Source organism: Chiloscyllium plagiosum, unplaced genomic scaffold (genome assembly GCF_037043375.1).
Source record: "Chiloscyllium plagiosum isolate Xiang-an unplaced genomic scaffold, Cpla_swu_hap1 HiC_scaffold_1, whole genome shotgun sequence".
Classification (NCBI taxonomy): Eukaryota; Metazoa; Chordata; class Chondrichthyes; order Orectolobiformes; family Hemiscylliidae; genus Chiloscyllium; species Chiloscyllium plagiosum.
The window spans coordinates 36,057,276-36,082,660 of NW_028270139.1; the positions used below are offsets into that span (position 1 = coordinate 36,057,276).

Genomic DNA, 25,385 nt, shown 5'->3' on the forward strand with positions numbered 1-25,385 from the left:
TGGAAACAGACCCTTCGGGCCAACTCGTCCATGTAGACCAGATATCCTAACCTAATCTTGTCCCATTTGCCAGCACATGGTCCATATCACTACTAATCCTCCTATTCATATACCCATCCAGATGCCTTTTAAGTGCTGTAATTGTATCAGCCTCCACCACTTCCTCTGGCTGCTTATTCCATACACACACCACCCTCTGTATGAAAAGGTTTTCCCTTAGGACCCTTTTACATCTTTCCCCTCTCACCCTAAACCTATGCCCTTTAGTTCTCGACTACCCCATACCAGAGAAAAGACCTTGTCTCTTTATCCTATTCATGCCCCTCATGATGTTATAAACCTCCAAAAGGTCATGCCTCAGCCTTTGACTCTCCAGAGAAAACAGTCACAGCCTGTTCAGCCTCGCCCTATACCTCAAATCCTCCAACGCTGGCATTTTCCTTGTAAATCTTTTCTGAACCCTTTCAAGCTTCACAACATCCTAGCAATAGGAAGGAGACCGGAATTACACGTAATATTCCAAAGGTGGCCAAACCAATCTCCTGTACAGCTGCAACATGACCTCCCAACTCCTGTACTCAGTACTCTGACCAATAAAGGAAAGCATACCAAATGCCTTCACTTCACTACCTGCGACTCCATTTTCAAGGAATTATGAACCTGCACTCCAAGGTCTCTTTGATCAGCAACACTCCGCAGGACCTTACCATTAAGTGTATAAATCCTGCTCAGATTTGCTTTTCCAAATTGCAGCACCTCAGTTATCTAAATTAAACTCCATCTGCCACTCCTCAGCCCATTGGCCCATCTGATCAAGATCCCATTGTACTCTGAGGTAACCTTCTTCACTGTCCACTACACCTCCAACATTGGTGTCTTCTACAAACCTACTAAATGTACCTCCTATGTTCACATCCAAATTACTTATGTAAATGATGAAAAGCAGTGGACCCAGCACTGATCCTTGTGGCACATCGCTGGTCACAGGTCTCTAGTCTGAAAAGCAACCCCCCACCACAACCCTCTGTCTTCTACCTTCAAGCCAGTTCTGTATCCAATGGCTAGTTCTCCCTGTATTCCATGAGATCGAACCTTGCTAACCAGTCTCCCATGAGGAATCTTGTGTCATTGTTGGGTGGTCATTGAAATTGAACCAGACCATTTGCATCTTTGGTGTCCTATAGTACTCAGTGTTAGCTTCCGACTACCTATCTGTGGCATCACCAAGACCCTGTACTTCCAATCTTTACCATCGTCTATATCCTCCCTTGCATCAGTTCATTTGCTCCTGAAACCCCAGCCATATTTCTGCTACCTCTCACCTTGACTGTATTAATGCTTTCTTGGTCAGACTCTTATTTTGAGTTCTCTATAAACTTAAACTTGTTCAAACTCTCTGCTCTTTTAATTCACACCAAGTCCTGTCCTTCATCAATCTTGAACTTGCTGATCAATGATGGTTTCCAGTCCAGCAATACCTTGATTTGTAAACTGCTCATTTTCTCTTGCTAACTCTCTCCAAGACATCACACTTCCTTGTTTCTGTCATCTCTCTCTGCTTTAAGATCCTTTCGGATCTTATATACCTCCGGTACTGGCCTCTGAATCATTCCACCATTGGTGTCCATGCCTTCAGTTCCTGGCATCTATGCTTAGGAATTCCTTCCATAAGACTCTCTGTCTCTCTACATCTCTCTCCTCCTTCAGGACAGTCTTCGAAAACCCATCTCTTTGACAACTGTCCTAATATCTTTGTATCAAATTTTGTTTGATATCATCGCTATAAAGCATCTTGCAAGGTTTTACTATTTTGGGCTATATAAACGCTCGTAATTGTTCTTGTTGTTGATAAAGAGAAACATCTCAAGACTTTACTGATGTCTGATCCAATATGGTTCATGGAAGTATGCATGCATGCAAATCATTCTAACTACTGAACAATTCTTCCTGTCCATTCCTTGAGGAGCAAGGTCATGGCAAATGCGTGCGAACACAATACAACTCATATACTGTAGAGATCTGTTAAGATCTGATAAGTTGCCTGAAAAATTGGGAAATGCACTAGTCTGGATTATTCTTCAGTGTTTCACATTATATGCATTAATCTAATCAGAGTCCACAATGTGCACAGAGCTTTAGAAATAACTGTAGTCCCCACAATGAAGTATTTTTGGACATGGGATGGGATGACAAATTCAGTAACTCAACTCATGCCTATGAGGTTGACAGCACTGTGTAAAAATGAAAAGTTGCGGAGACAGTGCCCACCCATTATAATCATACATTACCTTTAAAACTACCTTGCCTAAAACAAATTAAAATCTTATGAATAGTATGAATAGGATAATACTATGTTCATACACTTTATATCTCAGTTGCAGAAGAATAGCCTTGGTCAGGAATTTCTACAGTTATTGCATTGTTTCAATGGCCTAACATGGGGTTCCTGTCACATTTCTGGTCAAGTTTCTGGTGGTGGACTATGAAATGCCCCCAGAGAATTTCTGAGTTTTGACTACAATATGTTTGAGACTTCGAAAAAAAATGTTACACTAATTCTCCAATATTAATTGACTGATGATTTGATTGACACAGACACACTTAAAAGACAGAGCAAAAAAAAATAATGTTTTTTTGTATGGTTAATAATAAAACCATTTAAACAAACAATTACAATAATCCTGAGATAAAAGAGGAAAGAATATACCATCAGACATTTAGATAAAGCAATGGAACAGGTCAGAGGGAATAAACAGACAGCTGATATTTGTTGCTTTATACTGTCAACAGAATAAATACACTGAACGGTCTTGGCATCCACCCAGTATGAACATCCCATTTTAGGGTTGGCTGACATATAATGGTGCAGAATTACCAGCATTTTTTGTACAATTGAGGAAACCTGACACCTTTATTTGGAGTATGCATATGCACAGCAAAATGTGGAAATCCAGAGGTTGCTTTAGGAGATACTTGGGACATTTCTGTTAGGAATGCAAGTGGACAGAGGTCCTGAAAATAACAGTGTGAAGTGGCATCCCAATGTCAAGGTGTGTTCCCAACAATGACAATAATGGTCAAGGTTTGCTGTTAACATTCTCATGATGGGATGGTGGTGCTGTGTGTGCGTGCATGCGCGCGCCGGAGTGTGATGGCTGCCGCGGGTTGATCAATGATGGTTGCAGCAGAGCAGCAACCCAGCCTCATAAGCCAGTCAATGGAGCAAAGGGGACTGGGCAGGTGCTAAGGAGGTGTTCTTGGTGCTTTGCAAATAGAAGGAAGAGTAGGAATTCACTGCTCAGGCTGTGAAAAAGATTCAGATTCTTCTGCAGCATGGGAACAGGAGAGCATGCAGCATGGTTTCCAGGACAAATGGACAGCCCTGAAGAAAGGTTGTACTGAAGAATGGGAAAGACTGTACTGATATTGGGTTCTGTAGTGATGAGGAGCAACACCATCAACAGAGAGTGAAGAGCCTCATGTATCTGAAGGCCACATGAGAAGAAAGAAAGGCTGGAAGATAACAAAGGCCGAATCTTCAACACAGGATCTGCATCCAAGAGAGTTGGAGATGATGGAGATCCAGTGCCTCAGGAAACATCGGCACACCCAGCAAAGAGTCTCAGACATTCAGAATATTCATCTCTAAAGCTCTCATGACTCACAGCACTGCCATCCATACTCTGCCAGTAATGGTCAAAGTCACTATGGCCTTCTTCATTCTGCCTCATTCCAAGTATCAGCTGCAGGCCTCGGTGGTATATCAAAGAGGCCACGAACACTGCATTATTACTGATCATTTAAGTACTGCCACCACATTGAAGGAACACAGGGCATTGAGTTTCCTCTCCATTTCTAATTTATTCAGATGTAGGGACTTATCAAATACACTCATGTGGCTATCAAGGCCATCACTCCCTCAATTTCTAACTGACCTGCATCCACACCAATAGCGACCTCCATATGTTCGCTTTCCTGGCAGCTGCAATGACCCCTTCATCCTCCACCAAACCACACTCTCTTAGATCTTCACGCCAACCCTCAAGGTGTTTAGATGGATGCTAGGGAGAGAACAAGGGACACTCTAGCTCTCCTGTGACAGATCACTTCCCTCTGCTACAGTGTTTTAGCACAATCTGATCTCGCCCTCAAGACAATAAGTGATGGCTGCCAAGAGATATATGAATTAATCCTAAACTTCATCTGAACTGCTTCTGTTCACACCTCACTGACTCTAAGTGGATAGCAAGTTCATTTCCATGCCAATTAAGAGGTCACCCCCTGGGAAAATCTTAATTTTAATTAGTTTCCCACCAAAGAGTGGTTTTCAAAAATAAATCCATATTCTCTTTTCTGTCTCCACAGTGAAAATCCATACTTCCCCAATGGTTTTGGTACTAAAACAACTGCAAAAGCATCAAACTGCTGTACATGCCCACTACTTTCAAATTAAAAACAGCTGAAAAAATAGAGTTAGCGCATTCAGAGCTAAATGAGATTTATAACAACCTAATAATGATTATTAAAATTGGAAATATGTTCTAAATAAACAACAGAATTCTTCTTCATTTACTTGTCTCTCCCTTTGATCTCCTTCCCTTCATTTCATCTGGCTTTCTATACATCATTTAAATCTAACATTTATTTTCTGCTCTCGACTTCCTTATCTACTCATCTCAGTAACAATGATTAAATCTTATTAGTTGAAGGACTTTATTGTTGCTTGCCTTGTCTGCAGGCAAAGCAGAACTCCTACAGAAGGCACTGGACCTGAGTTAGAATCATAGAATCTCTACAGTGTGGAAGAAGGCCATTCAGCCCATCAAGTCTACACTGGCCCTCTGAACAGCATCCTACCCTGACGCATCCCATCCCTGCAACCCTGCATTTCCCATGGCCGATTCCACCTAATCTACACATCTTTGGACAGTGGAAGAAAACCAGAGCACCCAGAGGAAACCCACTCAGACACAGGGAGAATGTGCAAACTCCACACAGTCAGTTGCCCAAGGATGGAGTCAAGCCCAGGTCTCTGGAATTACGAGGCAGCAGTGCTAACAACTTAGCCACCATGCTGCCCATTAGGCAAGTCTTCATTGACAAGCATGTAACAGGTCTATGTGCAGCTAACAGAAGGTGAATGACAATTCTGCTGTCACTAAGGAGAACAAAATCCAGCTCAATAAATTCAAGAATCCTCCATTTAACATTTCAATTCTAATTCACATCAGAAATCTCAAGATACAACTCTACGAGTTTATATTATAACCAAAACTTTCAGTTTCTTACCTTTTCCCTGGTGCTATGGGCTGTCATTGATCTTTGAGCTGCTCCTCGCAAAGCCGTTCTATAGTTGTAGAAATTACTGGAAGGATCCATTTGATGCTGGGATGAAACAAAAGTTCACTTAGTAATCATTTTAAAGCATGAAAAGTTTGTATTAATTGAATTAAAATTGAAATAACATTTACAAATTGCATTATAATTAATCAATCTGAAAATAAAATGATAATTGTTCTTAATGCTAAACTTATAAGGATCCTACAAGCAAAGGAAGAACATTTATTTGTGTTGGCTCAATGCTTATTGTATAAACATAGGAAATTGCTTGACAATTTTCTGATCATGATTTTCTACTTTTAAATTGCTTTTAAGCTGCATTCAATAGAGGAGAAGATGAAGATTGGCAAATGGAAGAGTACCACCTGGCAGCCAACTTTAACAGCAGTTTGGCAAAGGATGTCTTGATCTTAAATAGAGATGATGTATGAAATCTAATAGGGGTGAACCTAATAATTGCATTAAATATCCAATATAATGGTTTGTTCAATGGCTAAAGAGAGCATGTATGCAAGTATTTGAATATTGCATTCGTTTCAAGGAATTGTAAAACAGTGGTTGCAGAGGTTTATTCGAGGCATTTGTAAGTATTAATGCATTGTTTTGCATATTATTTCTATTTTGAACAACAGTATTCGAGTCATAGAGTAATAAAGATGTACAGCATGGAAATAGTCCCTTCGGTCCAACTCGTCCATGCAGACCAGATATCCTAACCTAATCTTGTCCCATTTGCCAGCACATGGCCCAACTCCCTCCAAACCCTCCTATTCATATACCCATCCAGATGCCTTTTAAATGCTGTAATTTTACTAGCCTCCACCACTTCCTGGCAGCTCACTCCATACACGCACCACCCTCTGTATGCCCCTTAGGACCCTTTTATATCTTTCCCCTCTCACCCTAAATCAATGCCCTCCAGTTCTGGACTACCCCATCCCAGAGAAAAGACTTTGCCTATTTATCCTATCCATGCCCCTCATGATTTTATAAATCTCTATACAGTCAACCCTTAGCCTCCGACGCTGCAGGAAAACAGCCCCAGCCTATTCAACCTCTCCCTATAGCTCAAATCCTCCAATCCTGGCAACATCCTTGTAAATCTCTCCTGAACCCTTTCAAGTTTCACAACACCCTACCAATAGGAAGGACACCAGAATTACACGCAATATTCCAAAATGGCCTAACCAACGTCCTGTACAGCCGCAACATGACCTCCCAACTCCTGTACACAATGCACTGACCAATAAAGGAAAGCATACCAAATGCCTTCTTCACTATCCTATCCACCTGTGACTCTACTTTCAAGGAACTATGAACCTGCACTCCGAAGTCTCTTTGTTCAGCAACACTCCCTAGGACCTTACCATTAAGTGTATAAGTCCTGCTCTGATTTGCTTTTCCAAATTGCAGCACCTCACAGTTATCTAAATTAAACTCCATCTGTTACTCCTCAGTGCATTGGCCCATCTATCAATTGTAATCTGAGGTAACCTTCTTCGCTGTCCACTACACATCCAATTTTGCTGTCATCTGCAAACCTACTAACTATACCTCCTATGTTCACATCCAAATTATTTATATAAATGATTAAAAGCAGCGGACCCAGCACTGATCCTGGTGGCACACCACTGGTCACAGGCCTTCAGTCTGAAAAGCAACCCTCCACCACCATCCTGTCTTCTACCTTCGAGCCAGTTCTGTATGCAAATGGCTAGTTCTCCCTGTATTCCATGAGATTTAACCTTGCTAGCCAGTCTACCATGAGGAACCTTGTCGAAGCCTTACTGAAGTCCATATAGATCACATCTACTGCTCTGCCCTCATCAATTCTCCTTGTTACTTCTTCAAAAAACACAATCGAGTTTGTGAGACATGATTTCCCACGCACAAAGCCATGTTGACTATCCCTAATCAGTCCTTGCCTTTCCAAATACATGTACATCCAGTCCATCGGGATTCCCTCCAACAACTTGCCCACCACCGAGGTCAGGCTCACTGGTCTATAGTTCCCTGGCTTGTCTTTACCATCCTTCTTTTAAACAGTGGCACCACGTTTGCCAATCTCCAGTCTTCCAGCACCTCACCTGTGACTATTGATGATATAAATATCTCAGTAAGACGCCCAGCAATCACTTCCCTAGCTTCCCACAGAGTTCTAGGGTACATCTGATCAGGTCCTGGGGATTTATCCACATTTATGCGTTTTAAGACATCCAGCACCTCCTCTTCCTCTGCAGTATGGACATTTTTCAAGGTGTCACCATCTATTTCTCCACATTCTATATCTCCCATGTCCTTCTCCACAGTAAACACTGATGCAAAATACTCATTTAGTATCGCTCCCATCTCCTGTGGCTCCACACACAGGCCGCCTTGCTGATCTTTGAGGAGCCACATTCTCTCCTTTTGACCCTAACATATTTGTAAAATCTCTTTGGATTCTCCTTAACCCTATTTGCCAAAGCTATCTCATGTTCCCTTTTTGCCCTCCTGATTTCCCTATTAAGTATACTCCTACTGCCTTTATGCTCTTCTAAGGATTCATTCGATCTCTCCCGTCTATACCTGACATATGCTTCCTTCTTTCTAACCAAAACCATTAAAAGGTTGTTGAAGGCTTGGGGGGGGGCTTGGGAGGTGGTAGATGTGTATGGAATAGTGTTAAGCTGCTTTAAGATTGTCAACATTTACATTGGACTCAATCAGGATGGCATTCAGAACTTTGCGTTAATCAGGATGCTTTGATTTTGCCTCCGAATCCCTCTGGATATACAACTGTACCCACATAGATGTGTTTTAATTGTGATTAATTATTCACCACGTAATACTGCATATCCTTCATAATGCTACACTATATAACTGATTTTCTTGCACTACTACTTAAAAAGGGAAATTAAAAACCACAACATGAAAGAAATTAGCTGCATTAAATAACATTTTGAGGGTAAAATCTATCCTTTAGGCAGAATCATCAACATGTGTGCATATCGCATCTAGTTTTCCAAAGTGAAGATGTGGTGCAAGTCCATTCAAATTCACCTGCATAATCACAAAGACAATATCTTCCATTAAACCTTGCAATTCAGCTTCTCTTTAGAACAAAACATTTCATTTTTCTTTATAGGGTCGTAGCCAAAGAGATATACAGCATGGAAACAGACCATTCGGTCCAACTTGACCATGTGACCAGATATCCTAACCTAATCTAGTCCCATTTGCCAGTATTTGGACGATGTCTCTCTAAATCCTTCCTATTCAAATACCCACCCAGATGCCTTTTAAATGTTCTAATTGTACCAGCCTCCACCACTTCCTCTGGAAGGTCATTCCATACACGCTTCACTCTCTGCATGAAAGATTGCCCCTAGGTCCCTTTTAAATCTTTCTCCTCTCACCTTAAACGTATGCCCTCCATTTTTGAACTCCCTCACTCCAAGGAGAAGACTTTGTCTATTTATTGTATCCATGCTACTTAAGATTTTATAAACCTCTATATGGTCACCCTTCAGCGTCAAATGTTCCAGGGAAAACAGCCCCAGCCTATTCAGCCTGTCCCTCTAGTTCAAACCCTCCAACCCTGGCAACATCCTTGTAAATCTTTTCTGAATCCTTACAAGTTTCAGAACATCCTTCCAACAGGAGGGAGACTAGAATTGCATGAAATACTCCAAAAGTGGCCGAACCAACATCCTGTGCAGCCGCACTATGACACCCTAACTCCTATAATCAATGTGCTGACCAATTCAGGAAAGCATATCAAACACCTTCTTCACTATCCTATCGACCAGTGACTCCACTTTCAAGGAACTATGAACCTACACTCCAAGGTCTCTTTGTTCAGCAACACTCCCCAGGACCTTACGATTAAGTGAATAAATTTTAATCTGATTTACTCGAATAAAGACATTTCTTGATAAGTTTAATAATAAGGTGGTTCAATTTTATGCATACTTCTGAAAATAGGTTTGTCACAAAGAAAAGTATGATAATAATACCAGTTTGCTTGTGAGGACAGGTTAGCTCATTTGACACAGAGAGTAACACGAACATTGTAGGCTCACTGCACTGGCTGAGGTTTTCATCAAGGATTCTCCTTCTCAACCTCTCCCATTGCCTGAAGAGTAATGACCTTCAAACTAAACTATCATCAGTCATCCCTCTCTAATGAGAGTACAGTCCTGTGTTTCAGCAAGTCTATGATAACTTTAATTTAGCTCACTACCACTAAGTTGGCCTTAGATTACTTCAGACTATATATAATCATTTGTTGGGTTAAATAAAGAACTTTGGTCAGTTTCTTAGTAAGTTAAATATTTATTAACTTCTATAAACTGTAAAATTAGTACTTTTGTGACTAAAAACTGTTTAATATCAAGGGCTTCAAAGTAATGTAATTTTTGGAATCCCATCATGTGATTAGCTAATCTAGGGTGTGATCAGTTTTGTGGATGAAAGTAGGTTCCCATTTGATGTTTTTAAAAACCAGTGCAGATGCTTGAAAGGATGGTCTGCACATTCTCTGCAAAGTCCTGTGAAAGCCCAGACTGCAGTGAACCTAACTCGAGCTAAATTTCTTGATCTTTTGCAGTGATTTCCTGAAAGCTTTGCAATTTCAGGAAAATAATGCTGGAAAAGAGATTGCAATCCAGTGAGAATTCAATTCCTAAACTGACTTAAAAGAGTGATATAACAGCCATTGAAAACGTATGTACTCTGAAAGCAATAAAACAAACTAGCAAGGATAGGTCACAAATATTAACCAGTGCATCTCAGTAAATTTGCAATATTAGATCATGAACCAAAATTGTAATTCATTGAATAATGCCTAATACCTGAATTAAAATTAGACTCTCATAACATAGAACATACATTATTCAAGTGATAAATGCATGTAGCTAAAGTACCCTCAGGCTAAATATTGTGTTAGTGGCACTTACCTCAAGGATATCAAACTTAGCTGTTTTGATTTTTGCCCAGGTTTTCTTTAGTCTAGAAACAGGGCTCATGTTCATACCAGCTGAAAAGAAGTAAATTAAAATTCCCATGCTTAGTTAATATACTGAAAACGAACAAGTTTCTTCAGTGAACAATACATATTCAATATTCTTGAGGAGACAAAGGGTGATTAGCAAGAAGTTTAGGAATAATTAGGATCTATTTTGCTGGTAATATCTAGTTCAGTGGTATGAACTTTGTCAAAAAGATGATAAGGAACATTTCTCTATATTAGGGCTAAATTTGAAAGTTCCTGAAAACATAAATGGGGTTTGCGATCCAAAATTAACCTCTTTATCTATCAGAACTTAAACCAAACATTCATATATTTCATCACAGTCATAAATCACAGCCCAGAAATTGTGCATTTTAGTCAACCTATTCAAATGTTGAACCAGATGGTGAACCTGCAACAGAAGACGCCATGCCAGCACCATGAAATGAGTGGTCCACTAGCACAAGTAGAATTTAATGTTCCTCCATGTTGTTACAATAAAGAAACTTATGGCTTGTGAATTCTGGTGAGTAACCTTGATTGCCCCTCTCTGGCCACTGGTTCAGTAGTTCCAGTCAGGAAATGAAATAAACAAACCCAAGGTCAACATGAAAGCAATTGCATGGGAATATCTTGGTTTCAGGTTCGACAACACATTATGGAATGTGCTTTTTTTCATCATAATTGGCATAGCATCAAATTAGTAGTATTAAGAGCCTGCATCATACAAATTCTACCTTAATATTTGGTGGGACTTCAGAAACAATTTAAATATCATGAAAAGAACCATGTCATCAGTGAAGTATTTTGCTCCCTAGCTTATATATACTCTGCATTTCAATCCAATCCATTTATTTACCTGAAGACACATTTTATAATATTTCTCCCTGTTACACACAAAATATACAAAACACACATTTATCCCTGACCCACCTTGTGATATTAAGTGCAGCAATCCCAGAGGTTCAATTATTATCAACTATTATATCCTTTATCATACTGTTGTACTTAGAACCATCAATAATACTTCTAAAAAGTCTTTACTCAGCTTTTTAAAAATGATCAGAAATAGTTATCAGTTTCAGTTGGTGATCTAGTCCACCCATATTTTATTCTATTGAGGGAAGTAATTTCTTCTCATTTAAAATGTTGCTTGAAGCTTACTGGTTAATTTTTATATTCTGCAAATTTATGTCCAAACAATGTAACTCACCAAAATCCACATAACCTTTTATTGTCAGTATTTTAAAACTTGGATTTCATCCACACTCAATTATTATTGAATGAAAATAATCAGTTCACTGAGTCTGCCTTCATAACAGAGAGCTCTCAAGCCACAAATTATCCCTGTCAATCATTTTTTGGATCATTTCCAATGCTGCAATGTCACCTTGAAGGTATGGTGCTCACAATTTCCAAATGCTGTTTCATATGTGGACCAGTCAATGATCTATAAAATGTTAGTATAATTGTTTTGACTGATACTTGAATGCCCTTGAGATACAACCCAGAACATTATATTTGTTGATAACATTGTATTAACTTAGCTCAAAAGACATAAATTATAGAGCAGCGTTTTGTTAAAAGTCCCTAAAGTCAACGATGTACTAACAATTTAAATCTACTGTGCTTGCATGGTACATTCTTCTAGACTCACTAGGTTGTTTTTGTTTTCTGAACATTAAACTCATAATCAATAGCATATATGTAGCTGAGTGGTCTAATAGTATGAGAGAATGTCGCTGGAAAGGCACAGCAGGTCAGGCAGCATCTGAGGAGCAGGAAAATTGATGTTTCGGGCCGGAACCCTTCATCAGGAATGGGAGCTCATTCCTGACGAAGGCCTCCAGCCCAAAACGTCGATTTTCTGCTCCTCGGATGCTGCCTGACCTGCTGTGCTTTTCCAGCGACAGACTCTCAATTCTGATCTCCTGCATTTGCAGACCTCACTCTCTCCTGGTCTAATAGTATGACATCTGCCTGGATACCACAGCTGCTGACTAATTATAATTTAGAAAGCATATCACTAACATATTTCATGAATAATACCGTCGGAATTTAATGAGAATTTACCAAGTGATTAGTCTGTCCTGTGTAAATTAAATCTCAGTTTATGAGCAATACTTACAAATAATTGCCATCAAGGAATTGAAGTTGCCGATGTTGAAGCATTCCCGAGCTACATCGATGAAGTATTCTATTACTCGTGCCCTGTGCTTCTTCTTCACTGGCTGTGTGTGAATGACAGGTGAAAAAATTGGACTGTGGATGAGACAATATTTTTCACTAAAGGAAACTGACAGTTGAAATGCATAATAATGAGACAATTATTGTGACAGGCACAAAGCAATAACTCCCATATTAGAACATGGAAAGGGCTGCCTCACCATGCAAATCTCTGTCGCGACGAGATAGCTCAGTCTGTTGAACCACTCCACATATGCTTCCAGATTGCTTGCTTTTTTCAGATGATTAAAACAGTTCTGAAATAAGAGAAAACCAACAAGTTTTATTTTCACAGACAGTGCAGAATGTCCTACTGAATTCCACATATAAAAGCATACGAGATAAACAGTAAGTATAATGGCATTTTGTTAATATCAGGCAATGCTGACATTGCACAATTTGTCATGGTTTATTTCATTCTAAACTTTGTCACTGATTTTCAACTGGAAACAATCAAATGTGTATAAAACATATAACATTCATTCCCAAAGCACCAAAAACTCAGTTGGTGGCATTTTTGGATATTGATTTTTCATTGTAACATTGTGCCAGTGTGAAGTATGGTATTTGTTCTGACATTTCTCGACAAGACTGTTATAAAGAATCATTTTCAAAAACACAGTGAAATTTGCTGTGGATGTACAAATTCACACAATTTTCATCCTGGCTCCCTGGGCCTGCTTTTGCCCTTCTGACACAGATCAAATCCAGTTCAGAAGGAAAAGACATAGGACGTGCCGGACCACAATGTACAATCATAGAATTGCTACAGTATGAAATCAGGCCATGCGGCCCATCAAGTCCACACTGACTCTCGAAAGAGCATCTCACCCAGACCGACCCCCCTACTCTATCCCTGTAACCCTGCATTTCCTACCTAACCTACACAGCGCTGGACACTATGAGAAATTTAGCATGGCCAATCCACCTATACTGCACATCTTTAGACTGTGCGATGAAACCAGAGCAACTGGAGGAAACCCATACAGACATGGGGAGAACATGCAAACTCCACACAGCCAGCTGTCAAAGGGCAGAATTGAACTTGGATTCCTGGCACTGAGGTTGCAGTGCTAGCCACTTAGCCACTATTTGAAAATTGCCAGCTCACTTACTTCTCCCACCATTTTTGTTGGGTCGGAAAATGTGGCAATTGCAACCTGCCGAGCACTTAAAATGCTTTTGGGTTCACAATCTAATTCTCTGCTGCAATTTCAAACGTCCCTACCGACAGTATTTTCCCTGAGATAGGTGGGTTCTCAATGGCTGAAGGAGCCCTGCTGATTAAATCAAGTTGTGAACTTTGGGGGAAGCTGTGGTGTCAAGAACCTTTTGACAGTTAATTTGAAAAAGTTTTGCCAAAGCTCTCTCACATTCCCAAAACACACGCCATGCCCCCTCATATCTCCCATGACCCCTTCACACCCCCATCATATTTCCTCAATACTAAATGGACCTCTGCCCCCAATGCCCCTTCCATTTCCTCGTGACCTCTTACATCATCTACACCCTCTCCTCCAGTATCCACTGTGCACAGAACCAATAAGTCATATAAGACCACTGACAATTCTTCGAATTGTTTCTGAAACTGATCAACTAAGACAACAAGCTTTGGAAACCTCCTCCAGGAAAAAAAAATGTTTCTCTTACAACCATACAGAAATGTTAAGAAGTATCGATTGACAAAGCTTTAGTCCTCTTGACATCTCCTCATCCTGTTCAAATGAACATACTGGAAATGAAAATCCACTTTAAGAAAGAAAAAAAAACTTATCGAATGCTAATAAAGGTGCTGATAAAACAATGCTAGTACTCCCACTTGCAGCCGACAGGGTTGAATGAATGAATACATCTTAGAACGCACTAAAGCCTTCATAATGAGGCAATCTGGCAACTGAATCAACAGATGCAGGCTAAGCAGATGGCCAGACATCTGGTTTCCCAGATTTCCAAACTGGGCATCATGCCAGTGATGTCATTCTCAGTGCCAACCATCTTGCCCCAACCTCTGCTATAATTCTACAAGCAGGAGCGGGCTGGGGGTGGGGGTGAGAGCGCAGGTAGATCAGGAAACCTGGCCATCTGTGAATTGATTGAGGCCTTTAGGGGGCCAATAATGGTCACTTAAGCATTTCCTCCCTTTGTTCCTGTGATTTTATTCTCACAGGGGTGGTTGATGCAACAGTCCAGCCTATCCATTAAAACCTGGTTAGCTGACGGCCAGGCAAGTACGTCTTGTATCCTTGTTGGCATCCCTGCGCTAATTGTACTGCATCTCCAAGGGCAACCCTTCATAACACATTTCCTGTCCATAACAGCCCTGTCCACGCAGTCCTTGCCTCAAGCCAATTAATGGTTCCAATGGACACATGCCAATGTCGTGTTCAACCCTATGAGTAGTTACTAGGTATTAGACTGGCAGCTGTGGTAGTATAATAATTGACATTAATCCTGTGGGTAATTGGGTATAAACCCTGTGACCACAGTCCTGTGCTTGAGCTTTATGCAGCGACACATGTTAAAAATGCACCTACTAGCGACAGGTAAGTACAACAAACACAGTGGCAACAATGATTCCTGCCGTTAAATGTCCGGACAATGGGATAACACAATTATACAGCTCAGACAGGGGAGCTTCACCAGAATACATGAAGTTATAACCCAGCAAAGCCCTCATCAAAGTAACAATTGTGGCTGCTAAATGAAGCATTTCCTAGAAGATATTGAGATGTTTTAACACAAACAAAAACCCAACTTTATAGCCTTAAACGCAAGAATAATTAAAGAGATCTTTAAAAATGTTATCAGGCATGTGTTCATAACCTTAATTGAAATGGACAATAAAGTTCTTCTGATGAAGAGTCACTGAACTTGAAACGTTAACTCTGTTTTCTTCTCACAGATACTGCCAGACCTACTGAGTTTCTCCAGCAAAGTCTATTTTGGTTTCTTCCAACTCTACTTGCTCTACAATGCTTATTTACATCAGTTTGAAAGACATGGCTGTTTTACTATATTTAGTAGGAGTACTGGCTAAGGAATAAAACATGCAGTAAATCACTATGCTAAAATTTAGTAGGACAGAAAATGAAATAAGTCAAAAATAAATGTTGTGCTGGGTATTAGAAGTCTGCAGATTATAGAATGAATGGAAGGATGAGGCAGGTAAGGAGTTCACGTAGTTCTAAAGTCCTGGAAGGCAATATGTTTGATCAGGACACCATTCAATAGATCTTGATATCTGCACTGCATTTTCTAAGCAGAAATTGAACCACCTGCTGTTTCACATCTTACCGCCATCAAGTACAGCTTGTGCAATTAGAAGGTTTGTTTCCAAAACGCCTGGAAAGCCAATGCAACCACCTGTATTTGGATGTTGATTGGTATCTCTAAACATCATGTAAAATGAATCAAAATTATGCACTGCAAATTTCATCAACTGAAGCCATTATCCACTTTGTTTAGCTTTGGGCTCAGTAAAAGGCAACAACGTGATTTGCTATGCAATTTAACACTGAAATTCATGAGCTGTCACATTCTCTCAGTACAAGTGTTTAAGAACTTCAGTGTTTTCATTTTGTTGGCTACAGTCAGAAAAAGCTGTTATTACGCCACAGTCATAAATTTTCTTGCGTTTAACACTGTATAATTGCACATCTTATGGTTACTCAGTTTAACATTTTCTTTATACAAATGCTTTTAGTATTATTATAATCAATTCATTCTCATTCTGAGAGTCATAACCAAAAACAGTAGCACAGTGAACAGCCTGGCTTTGTCGTAATACATAACAGCGGAAAGTTAATCTGAAAAGCGCATTTCCCAATGACGGGTCAAAGTGGGCACTTCATTCACATGGCAGAAGCTGTGGCATGCACAACAGCATGATACCAACTAGAGGCAGGGGAAAACCTGGTAGAAGTGCCAAGGATTATGCATGGAACATGCCCCTCCAAGACTTGAGTTCTGCCATGGTGCTGCCATACAATCAGAAGACTGCCTCCATGAACAAACTGGACGATTCTCGTGGAGAACCTAGTCCACCGCACATCCCTTGCACACGAGGACTTGCATTCCCTCTCTCTGGCTCCGTCCAACAGTGACTAGAGAGAGGAACACCACACTTCTAGCTCCCTCCGGGTGCCCATTGGTCTCAGGGATACAGGGAGGTGCTATTGCACATTGAGACAGAGAAGGAATGCCAGACCTACCTGCCCTTGGGCCAACCTTTCAAGGACCTCTCAGGGTGATTGTGCACTCCTTTTCCCCTATGATAGTGAGTCTCCAGCAGGCAGAGCTGAGGAAAATGCCCTGTGCAGGAGATTCCAGCAAGACAAGGTAAATGAAGGCTTTACACCACCAGAGGTCATTGCCCTCAACTTGCTGGCTATTTGTCTGTTGATATCAGAATAACACCAAAGCTGTTATCAGCCTTATGAATGGACCGGTCATATATTGGAGTTAATCTTTCACTGCACCTTCTCTGTAGCTGTAACCCTATACTCTGCATCCTGTTCTATTACCTTGATGTATTTGTGTGAAGTATGACTTGTCTGATTAGTACACAAAACAATGCTTTTCACTGTACCTCAGTCCAGGTGACAACAATAAATCAAATCAACTCAAGCATAATGGCACAAGCCAACAACTGAGACATTTTGAGTAATTACAGGAGTTTATAGGACACTTGGCATACAAATTAGGAACAACAACAGGCCACTTGGCCCTTCAAGGCTGCTCCTAATAAGATTCAGTAAGACCATGGCAATCCGATTACTTCACAGTCCCATCTACCTCTGTTAACTTTCACCTTCTTACTTAACAAGAATCTATCTGCCTCCCACTTAAAAAGATTCAAACCCTGCTTCTGCTCCCTTTTGAAGAAGAGGGTTCCAAAGAAACCTGAGAAAAAGATTCTCCTTATCTCTGTTCAGTACGGGTGAGCATCTAACAGTGATATCTCCTTTCAGAGTCTCCCACAAAAAAGATAAGCATTTACCACACCTGTCAAGATCTCTCAGGATTTTATATGTTTCAATCACTCATTCAACCTTAATTGTTTCATCGCCAGTGGATAAAAGCCTAGCTTGTCCAACTTTTCTTCATAAGGTAAGCCCCCCATTCCAGCTATTAGTCTACTGAAAACCTTCTCTGAATTGCTTTCCATGCATTTCCATTCTTCCTTAAATAAAGAGACCAATACTGTACACCTGTACTCCAGATGTCTCCACCAAGGCTCTATGTAACTGAAATATAACCTTTCTGTGTTTGGATTCAATTCCTCTTTTGGAAGAATCAATTACATTCTATTTGATTTCCTAATTTTGTGCTCTATATGCCTTTTTGCGATTCAAACATGAGGCCATCCAGATCGCTGTGCATCACAGACCACTACAAACTGCTCATTTAGATAAAATGTTTCATGTTTATTCTTCCTGAAAATTGGCACTTTCATATTTTCCCGCATTATATTTCATTTGCTAATCTTTGCCCACACACCTAACTCAACTATATCCCTCTTGTGTCCTGTTCACAACTTACTTTCCTACCTTCCATTAAGTATCTAAATACTGAGGCCTGGACAATGCCACATATGTCCCCTGGGGAGCCCTGGAATGGGGGTGTACAAATTCACAGTCACTGCTGCATTGAAGGTGACTGTCATCGGCTTCCTTCCAAAGCCACAGCACTGCAGGAATGACCTCCCTCCTCCGGCCTGTTGTTAAACATTGACCCCATGACCTGTGTTGACTGGGAACCTCCCCTGGTGACTTCTCTCCTCCACTGTCTGTAATTGTAGAAAAAGATTGGGTTTCTGAGATTCATTATGAACTCACAAAGTAAACCGTGTGGGAAAGACAGGGCAAGATTGTTTACAAACGCCATCATTCCGACAGTAATTCTATTTGACCGATAGGAATGCATGATCTTCACATGGATCATTCCCAGAACTCCGCCAATCCCACAATGGCATCCTCCCACAATAACCTCATCTCCTGTGAGCTCAAACATTCTTCGCAACATGTCGATGGATACTGACACTGTGACCCTGCAGCTGCAGCCACCCTTTCGCCCCTCTCCTCCGTCTGTCACGATAGAGTTTCCATCTTTCAAATTCAATTCTGCCATCTCCCCATCCTCCTCGAATTTCCTGCCATTATTTGGAGTTTCCTTCCACCATCCTTGACTTGATCTTGGTATCTATCAACCCTCTCCCTCAGAGACCTGTCCCCACTCCAGATGGACCTCTACAGTTTCTGAGTAGATAGCTCTCCTCTGCTCGATGGCCTGCATTGTGGAGAAAGCTGCTTCTCTCACACACATAGGACAAGACTATTGCAATAACTGATTGCACGCAACAGGTCAAAACCTGATACATTCTCCAGCACTCTCCCTCACACATTCTAACATCTTGCAGTACTGCTGCCCAAAGACCTGATCACCACTATCCTCTTGCCAGCTGTCGACTTGTCCAAGATGACTCCTTTACCAGGTCAAATGCTATGCCATTGGAGAAGATGGTAGCAATGCAGTACACAGTTATGAGGGAGTTAATCTGGGAGTCCTCAACATCAAGTTCCAACCCCATGAAGTCTCATGGCATCATGTGCAATGGCCTCTAGAAAGCCTCAATTGAAACTGCCTCCACCACACTTCCAGGTAGTGAATTTCACATCCTAAGTACTTGCAGAGAGAAAATATTTTTTGTCATGTCACCCTAGCTCTTTGTGCACATGAATCTAAATCTGCTCATCCTGTGCTTGTTCCTTTCACAAACAGAAACAGTTTCCCTCTACCCACAAACAAAAATAGAAAATGCTGGAAAAGCTCAGCAGGTCCAGCAGCATCTGTGGAGATAAATCTGAGTTAATGTTTTGGGTCCAGTGATTACACTTCAGAATGGTCTTCTACAGAAGATTTCAAAAACCTATGTCAGATGTCCTCTCAGCCTTCTTCACTCCAACTTGAAGTCCTAATTCTTCAATCTATCCTCATAGCTAATGTTTCTCTTCTCTAGAACTGTACTAGTAAAACGCTTCTGAACACTCTCCAGTGCCTTCACACTCCACATGTAATGTGGTGCCCTCAACTGTACACAGTACTCCAGGTGAGGTCTAACAAATGTCTTATACAAGTTCAACATCACCTCCATTCTCTTAGGTTGCAAAAGTTCAGGGGTTATTATAGAGGGAAAGATATAGTGGATACTATCATAATGAACCCTGTCATTTGGATAATTTAATACTGAACTGTTTTCTTAATTACAATTTACATTTATATGTTATCACATCTCAAAGCTTCTCACATCCTGTGAATAAATTGAGGTGCTGTGAGAGGTAAACCTTATTAAATGCTACCCTCAGTGAGAGTAAGAAACAACAGCAACTGAGCCTTTTTGGATGTCTTTGGCTGAATGTCACATTTAGCTTAGCATTTACCAAAGTCCTTGTGGTAGTTCCTTTAATGCATCAAGTTATATGTTATCAGAATGATTAATACATATTAAAAAAAAATCATTTGACATGCTGCATCTTATCTTAAATATTAGATCCTTAACAGACAACATAGAAAATTGAACAAAGTACGCCATTCACCCCACTGACACATAGTTCCTGTATCAGTGTCAGGAACTATAATACCTGTTCTTATTTCTCTGCTCTATCCTTAATCCTTTTTCCATTTTTTTTCTCAAATATTTATTCAGCTTCCTTTTAAGTGTGGTTATAATCTCTCCGCCTCTAATTATATAGAAATAACATCAAATACTTATTTTCTCTTTGTTATCTTTTCTTATTTAAGCTAAGAGAGAGAAAAAAACTTAGGATGTGTCAGAAGTTTCTTTCTTATGACATTGTGACAAAATAAGGAAGCTCTGTACTCTATCCAGGAGAACTTTCTTCTGTCAATACCTCCATTCAGATATTAACAGAGATCAACTAATCCATGCCAGCCAAGTTTGACTAGACCTGATTGTTTTAAATGTTAATGTAAGAGAGATCAGAAGTTGCAGAAATGTTGAAATGAGAAAGAACATTAAAAACACACTGTACAGCTGCCAAGCAGACACTTGAGCTAAAGAACATTGAAGACAGTATTAATTTGTAACAGTGGAGAGAACTGTACCTTGTTGTTGTCTAAAGTGTCTTTGTGTGCAAAGGCTTGAACAAATTCCTCAGGTCCGATATGACTGAGTCGTTCCTACAGAAATAAACTAAAGTCAATGGAAAGCCAAACTTAATTTATTGACATGTTTATTTTTTATGTACCATGCATAGAAAAGCTTACTCATTTTTAAATTTTTTTTCTAGAATTTGGTCAAGATGTTGCATGTGAAATTACCTCTGAGTCACTACAGATATTTTTAATTAACCTGTTTAGACATGTTTTGACATATAGTTGGAGCAGATGGGTCATGATTTGGAATCTCCTGGACATTAGTCAATCTCCTAGCCCAGGGGCAGGGACACAATCACTGCATTACAAGATCAAAAAATTCTTAAGAATTCAACTGTTGCTATATTTTCAACACCCTGCCATCTAAGAAAAACCTAATTATGATCTCGTAACACTATAGGCTATACAGCAAGCTTCTGCTCAGATCTGTCAGAGGTTATGTATATCCTATTCCTATCTTATAGCATCAGAGAGTCATACAGCATGGAAACAGACCCTTCGGTCCAACTAATCCATGCCAGACAAGTTTCTAAAACTAAACCAATACCCTTTGCCAGTGTTTGGTCCATATCCCTCTAAACCTTTCTTAATCATGTCTTTCAAATGTTGTCGCTGTATCTGCATCTATCACTTCCTTTGTAGTTCATTTCACCTACGAAACACTCTAGATTTGAACCACACCCGCCCAAGGGAAAAGACGTCTGCTATTCACCTTATCTATATCCTCATGATTTTATAAAGTCTCCACATGGTCACCCCTCAATCTCCTACACTGCTGTAAAACAAAAATTCCTGGCTTATCCTATAACTCAAACCTTCCATTCCTGGCAACATCTTATCTGAACCCTCCCCAGAACGGTACACAGTACTCCCAAAGTAGCTGTACAATCTCAGCACGGCATCCCAACTCCTATACTCAATGGTCTGAGCAATGAAGGTAAGTGTACTAAATGCCTTCTTAACCACCCTGTCTACCTGTGGTACAACTTCCAAAGAATTATGTACCTGAACTCCTAGGTCTCTCTGTTCGAAAACACTATCCAGGGCCCTAACATTAACTACATAAGTCCTGACCTTGTTTGTTTTACCAAAATGCAACACCTCACATTTATCCAAATTAAACTTCATCTGCCATTCCTCTGCCTAGTGGCCCAATTTGTCAAGACCTCTTTGTAATCTTAGATAACCTTTCTCACTGTTCAGTATACCACCAATTTTGGCATCATCTGCAAATGTACTACCATGCCTCCTAAATTCTCATCCAAATTATTTACATAAATGACAAACAAAAGTTGACCCAGTACTGATCCCTGTGGAACACCAATGGTCACAGGCCTCCAGTCCAAGAAACAACCCTCCACTACCATCCTCTGTCTCCTACCATCAAGCCAATTTTGTATCCAATTGCAAGCTCTTCCTAAATCCCATGCTTTATAAAATCTTGCTTTATCTTTGCTCCACACAGGACATCCAAATGAGATTTAAATGGATTTATTCAGGCTTCCATATAAAATGAGCTATATTGGCTAGATTCTCTCAACAGCTTGGTATGCCTAACCATGTACAGCAGAATATGAACAATAACCTTCCCTTCATTAATAATCACATACAGTAGCTGCCTATTAAATTTTGAAATTAATTATTAATTTTTAATTCATTCCCAGCAATGGCTCCTGCGCTAGATGAAGGGCAGGATTTGGAGAGAATCCAGCCCCCACCTTATATGTTATTTCCAATGTCAGTTCCTAACCACTAGATGCTCAAAGATAAACACTGTGAAAGTTGTCAGCCCAATGAGTGCCATCTCACCCAATCCAAACGGTACTCCAGAGTGTCAAAGTATACATGAACATAAATAAATAGAACAGTTCAACTCAACAATAACCAGGAGAAGCTTTAGTGAATAAGTTCAAGTTCATTTGTGGGGCAAACACTGTTGGTATTGAACTCAGCTGCACCTTCAGCACAAAGGAGCAGCTGATAGCAAATTTGCCTGAAGTAAAAATGTAGTGTTGGCCAATTTATTATCTGAGGTCTCTGCATAATTTTTCAGTTCTGCTCAAGAAAAATATCATCTTCTGTGAGCAAGTACACAGGGAGATAGTTGTTTGTGCATACAGAATTACATCAATTCTCCAGCTGCTACTTGCATGACTCTCTTCATTGAATCACTGAAGAATGCTGTGCAGATAGCAACACACAGCACTGTGGGTCTTTGGAAAATCAATGTAGAAGCAGTGCTGTGTGAATACAGGCGTATTCCGTTCCTGCACATTTTACAAACTTAAACTTAATGTTCTGCACAACTTAAGATATATCTGAGTGACCAGTGCACTCCACAATGTTCGTCCAGTTGATAAATGCATGCTTCTACCCTATACATATCCCTGATTAATGGCAAGTAGCACAACGATTGATTGAACTCAAGCTCACTTGCATTTATTAAGAAGTTTAAATCATCAATTTAGAAAACATTACAGAACTTCACATATGCAGTAGCACGGTTTAGCGAAATTCTTTTCTCATTCAAAAGAATTTGCATTTAGACTTTAGTCTATAAGTTAAGCAAGCATTTCAATACTGTGTTGACAGAGTGCAACTTTCTTAGAGCTGCTGTCTTTCAGACACAACATCAATCCAAGAGTCAATCCAAAGGCAAGCAGGGAAATTCTCCTAATCACTTGACAACATTTATTCTTCAATCTTTGGATGGGAACCTGAGCAGGGATACACAAGAGAGTGAAGCAGAGATAGAAATGAAAGATTGAAAAATCAAAAGCAAAAGTGGAAGGGGTAGAAAATAGCAACAAGCAGAAAACAGGTCCATAGTACAAATATGATGTGTAAACATGCATTTTGGAAGAAATAACAAGACAGAGGAGTATTCAATGAATATCAGGACCTAGGAAGCTCAGAGAAACAGAGGGATCTTAGGGTGTTTGTCCACAGATCCTTGAAGGTGGCAAGGCAGGTTAATAGGGTCGTTAAGAAAGCATGCAGGATACTTGCAGAACAGTTCTGACAAAAGGTCACCAGATTCGAAACGTTAACTCTGTTTTTCTCACAATAGCTGCTGCCTGATCCAATGCATTTCTCCAGTACTCTGCTTTTGAGTTCTTTGTGCTTATTTTAGTCACAACAGATATTAGCTCAGAAATTTGAGATGTGGAATCAGTCTGGGCAGAGCTAAGAAGCAACAAGGGCTGAAAATGTTAGTGGAAGATGTCTATAGGTCTCCAAACAGTAGTGGGAGATGGCATTAAATAGGAAATTGGAGAATAATGACACAAGCGTGCTTCGATAATTAGAGGAGACATGAATAAAGGCTCAGCAAACCACTCATAGTAGTGTGGTGGATGAACAGTAGAGTGTGGACAATATTTATTTTTCATTCCAGTATATTGAGGTGCTAGCTCGGGAACAGGTAATCCTGGATTTGGATTTTGTAATTACAAGGGGTTAGTTAATCATTATGGAATTTTAGGGAAGATTGACCATAACATGATGGAATTGTTCATTGGGAAAGTGAAGTAGTCCAATCTGAGACGAGAGTCCTTAAAGTAAACAAATAAGTCTCTGAATACATGAGTGATGGGTTAGCTACCAGCGATTAAGTAACTTCATTAGAAGATGGCATGATGATGAATACGCAACAGCTAATATTTAAAGCATGACTGACTACATACCAACAGTTATATATTCCTTTCTGGAACACAATAGGAAGAATATTTCTATCATCTCTAACAAAAGTAATTAAAAATAGTAATAAATCCAAGTGGAGACATATGAAGTTGCTAGAAAATGTAGCAAGCCTGAGCACTGGAAGCAGTTTAAAATTCAGCAAAGAGATTGATTAGTGAAGAGAATCGAATTTGGAAGTAAATAAAGAAGTGGACAGTAAAACCTAAACAAATGCAGAAAAGGAAAAGATTAGGGAACACAAGTGTAGATTCCTTAAGGTCTGAAATGGGAGAACTGATAATGGAAAGCAAGGAAATGACAAACAATTAAACAACGACTTTAATTCTGTCTTCATAGAAGAAGACTTGAATAACCTTTCAGAAATGCCAGGGAAGCAAGGTTCTATTGAGAAAAATGAATTGTTAGTTAAACAAAATGGAAAAACTAACAAGACTGAAAATTGATAAATCTCCAGGGCCTGATAATCTATATCCCAAGGTTAAAACTAACAAGAAGGTTATCATGAAAAAAGTGGATAAGTTGATTGTCTGTTTGATTCTGAAACAGTCCTGGCAGATTGGAAGGTGGTAATGTAACCCCATTATTTAAAAGAAGAAGGGATGGAGAGAACAGACAAGTACAGCAGTGGTATGGAAAAGTGATCAAGTCAATTATAAAGGGTGTAATAATAGGGCACTTAGAAAATAAAAAGATTAGACAATATCAACAAGAATTTACAAAAAGGGAATCATGTTTGACAAAACTACTAAAATTTTGAGGATGTAACTGGTAGAAAGGATTAGAAAGAATCAATGGAATATTTGGAGAAAGCTTTTGATAAAATCCCAGTTGAGAACTAGTTTAGCAGATAGAGATTAGTCAGCAGGAATAAATGGATATTTTTTGTAATGGAAGACAATGAGTAGTGGAGTACTACAAAGCTTGGATCCCAGCTATTCAAAATATATGA

At 39.8% G+C, this 25,385-nt stretch overlaps 1 protein-coding gene across 2 annotated transcripts in view; it reads right to left on the reverse strand.

The window, feature by feature from the left end:
- rasgef1ba (RasGEF domain family, member 1Ba) overlaps positions 1-25,385 on the reverse strand; it is an 80,319-nt gene that overhangs the window by 17,594 nt on the left and 37,340 nt on the right. For both annotated transcript variants that reach the window (XM_043696166.2, XM_087985796.1), the window contains 5 exons: positions 20,684-20,758; positions 12,721-12,816; positions 12,462-12,564; positions 10,281-10,360; positions 5,290-5,385 (listed from right to left, as the gene is read on the reverse strand). In XM_043696166.2, the coding sequence (XP_043552101.1) occupies positions 5,290-5,385; positions 10,281-10,360; positions 12,462-12,564; positions 12,721-12,816; positions 20,684-20,758 (450 nt within the window). The remainder of the gene's footprint in view (positions 1-5,289; positions 5,386-10,280; positions 10,361-12,461; positions 12,565-12,720; positions 12,817-20,683; positions 20,759-25,385) is intronic.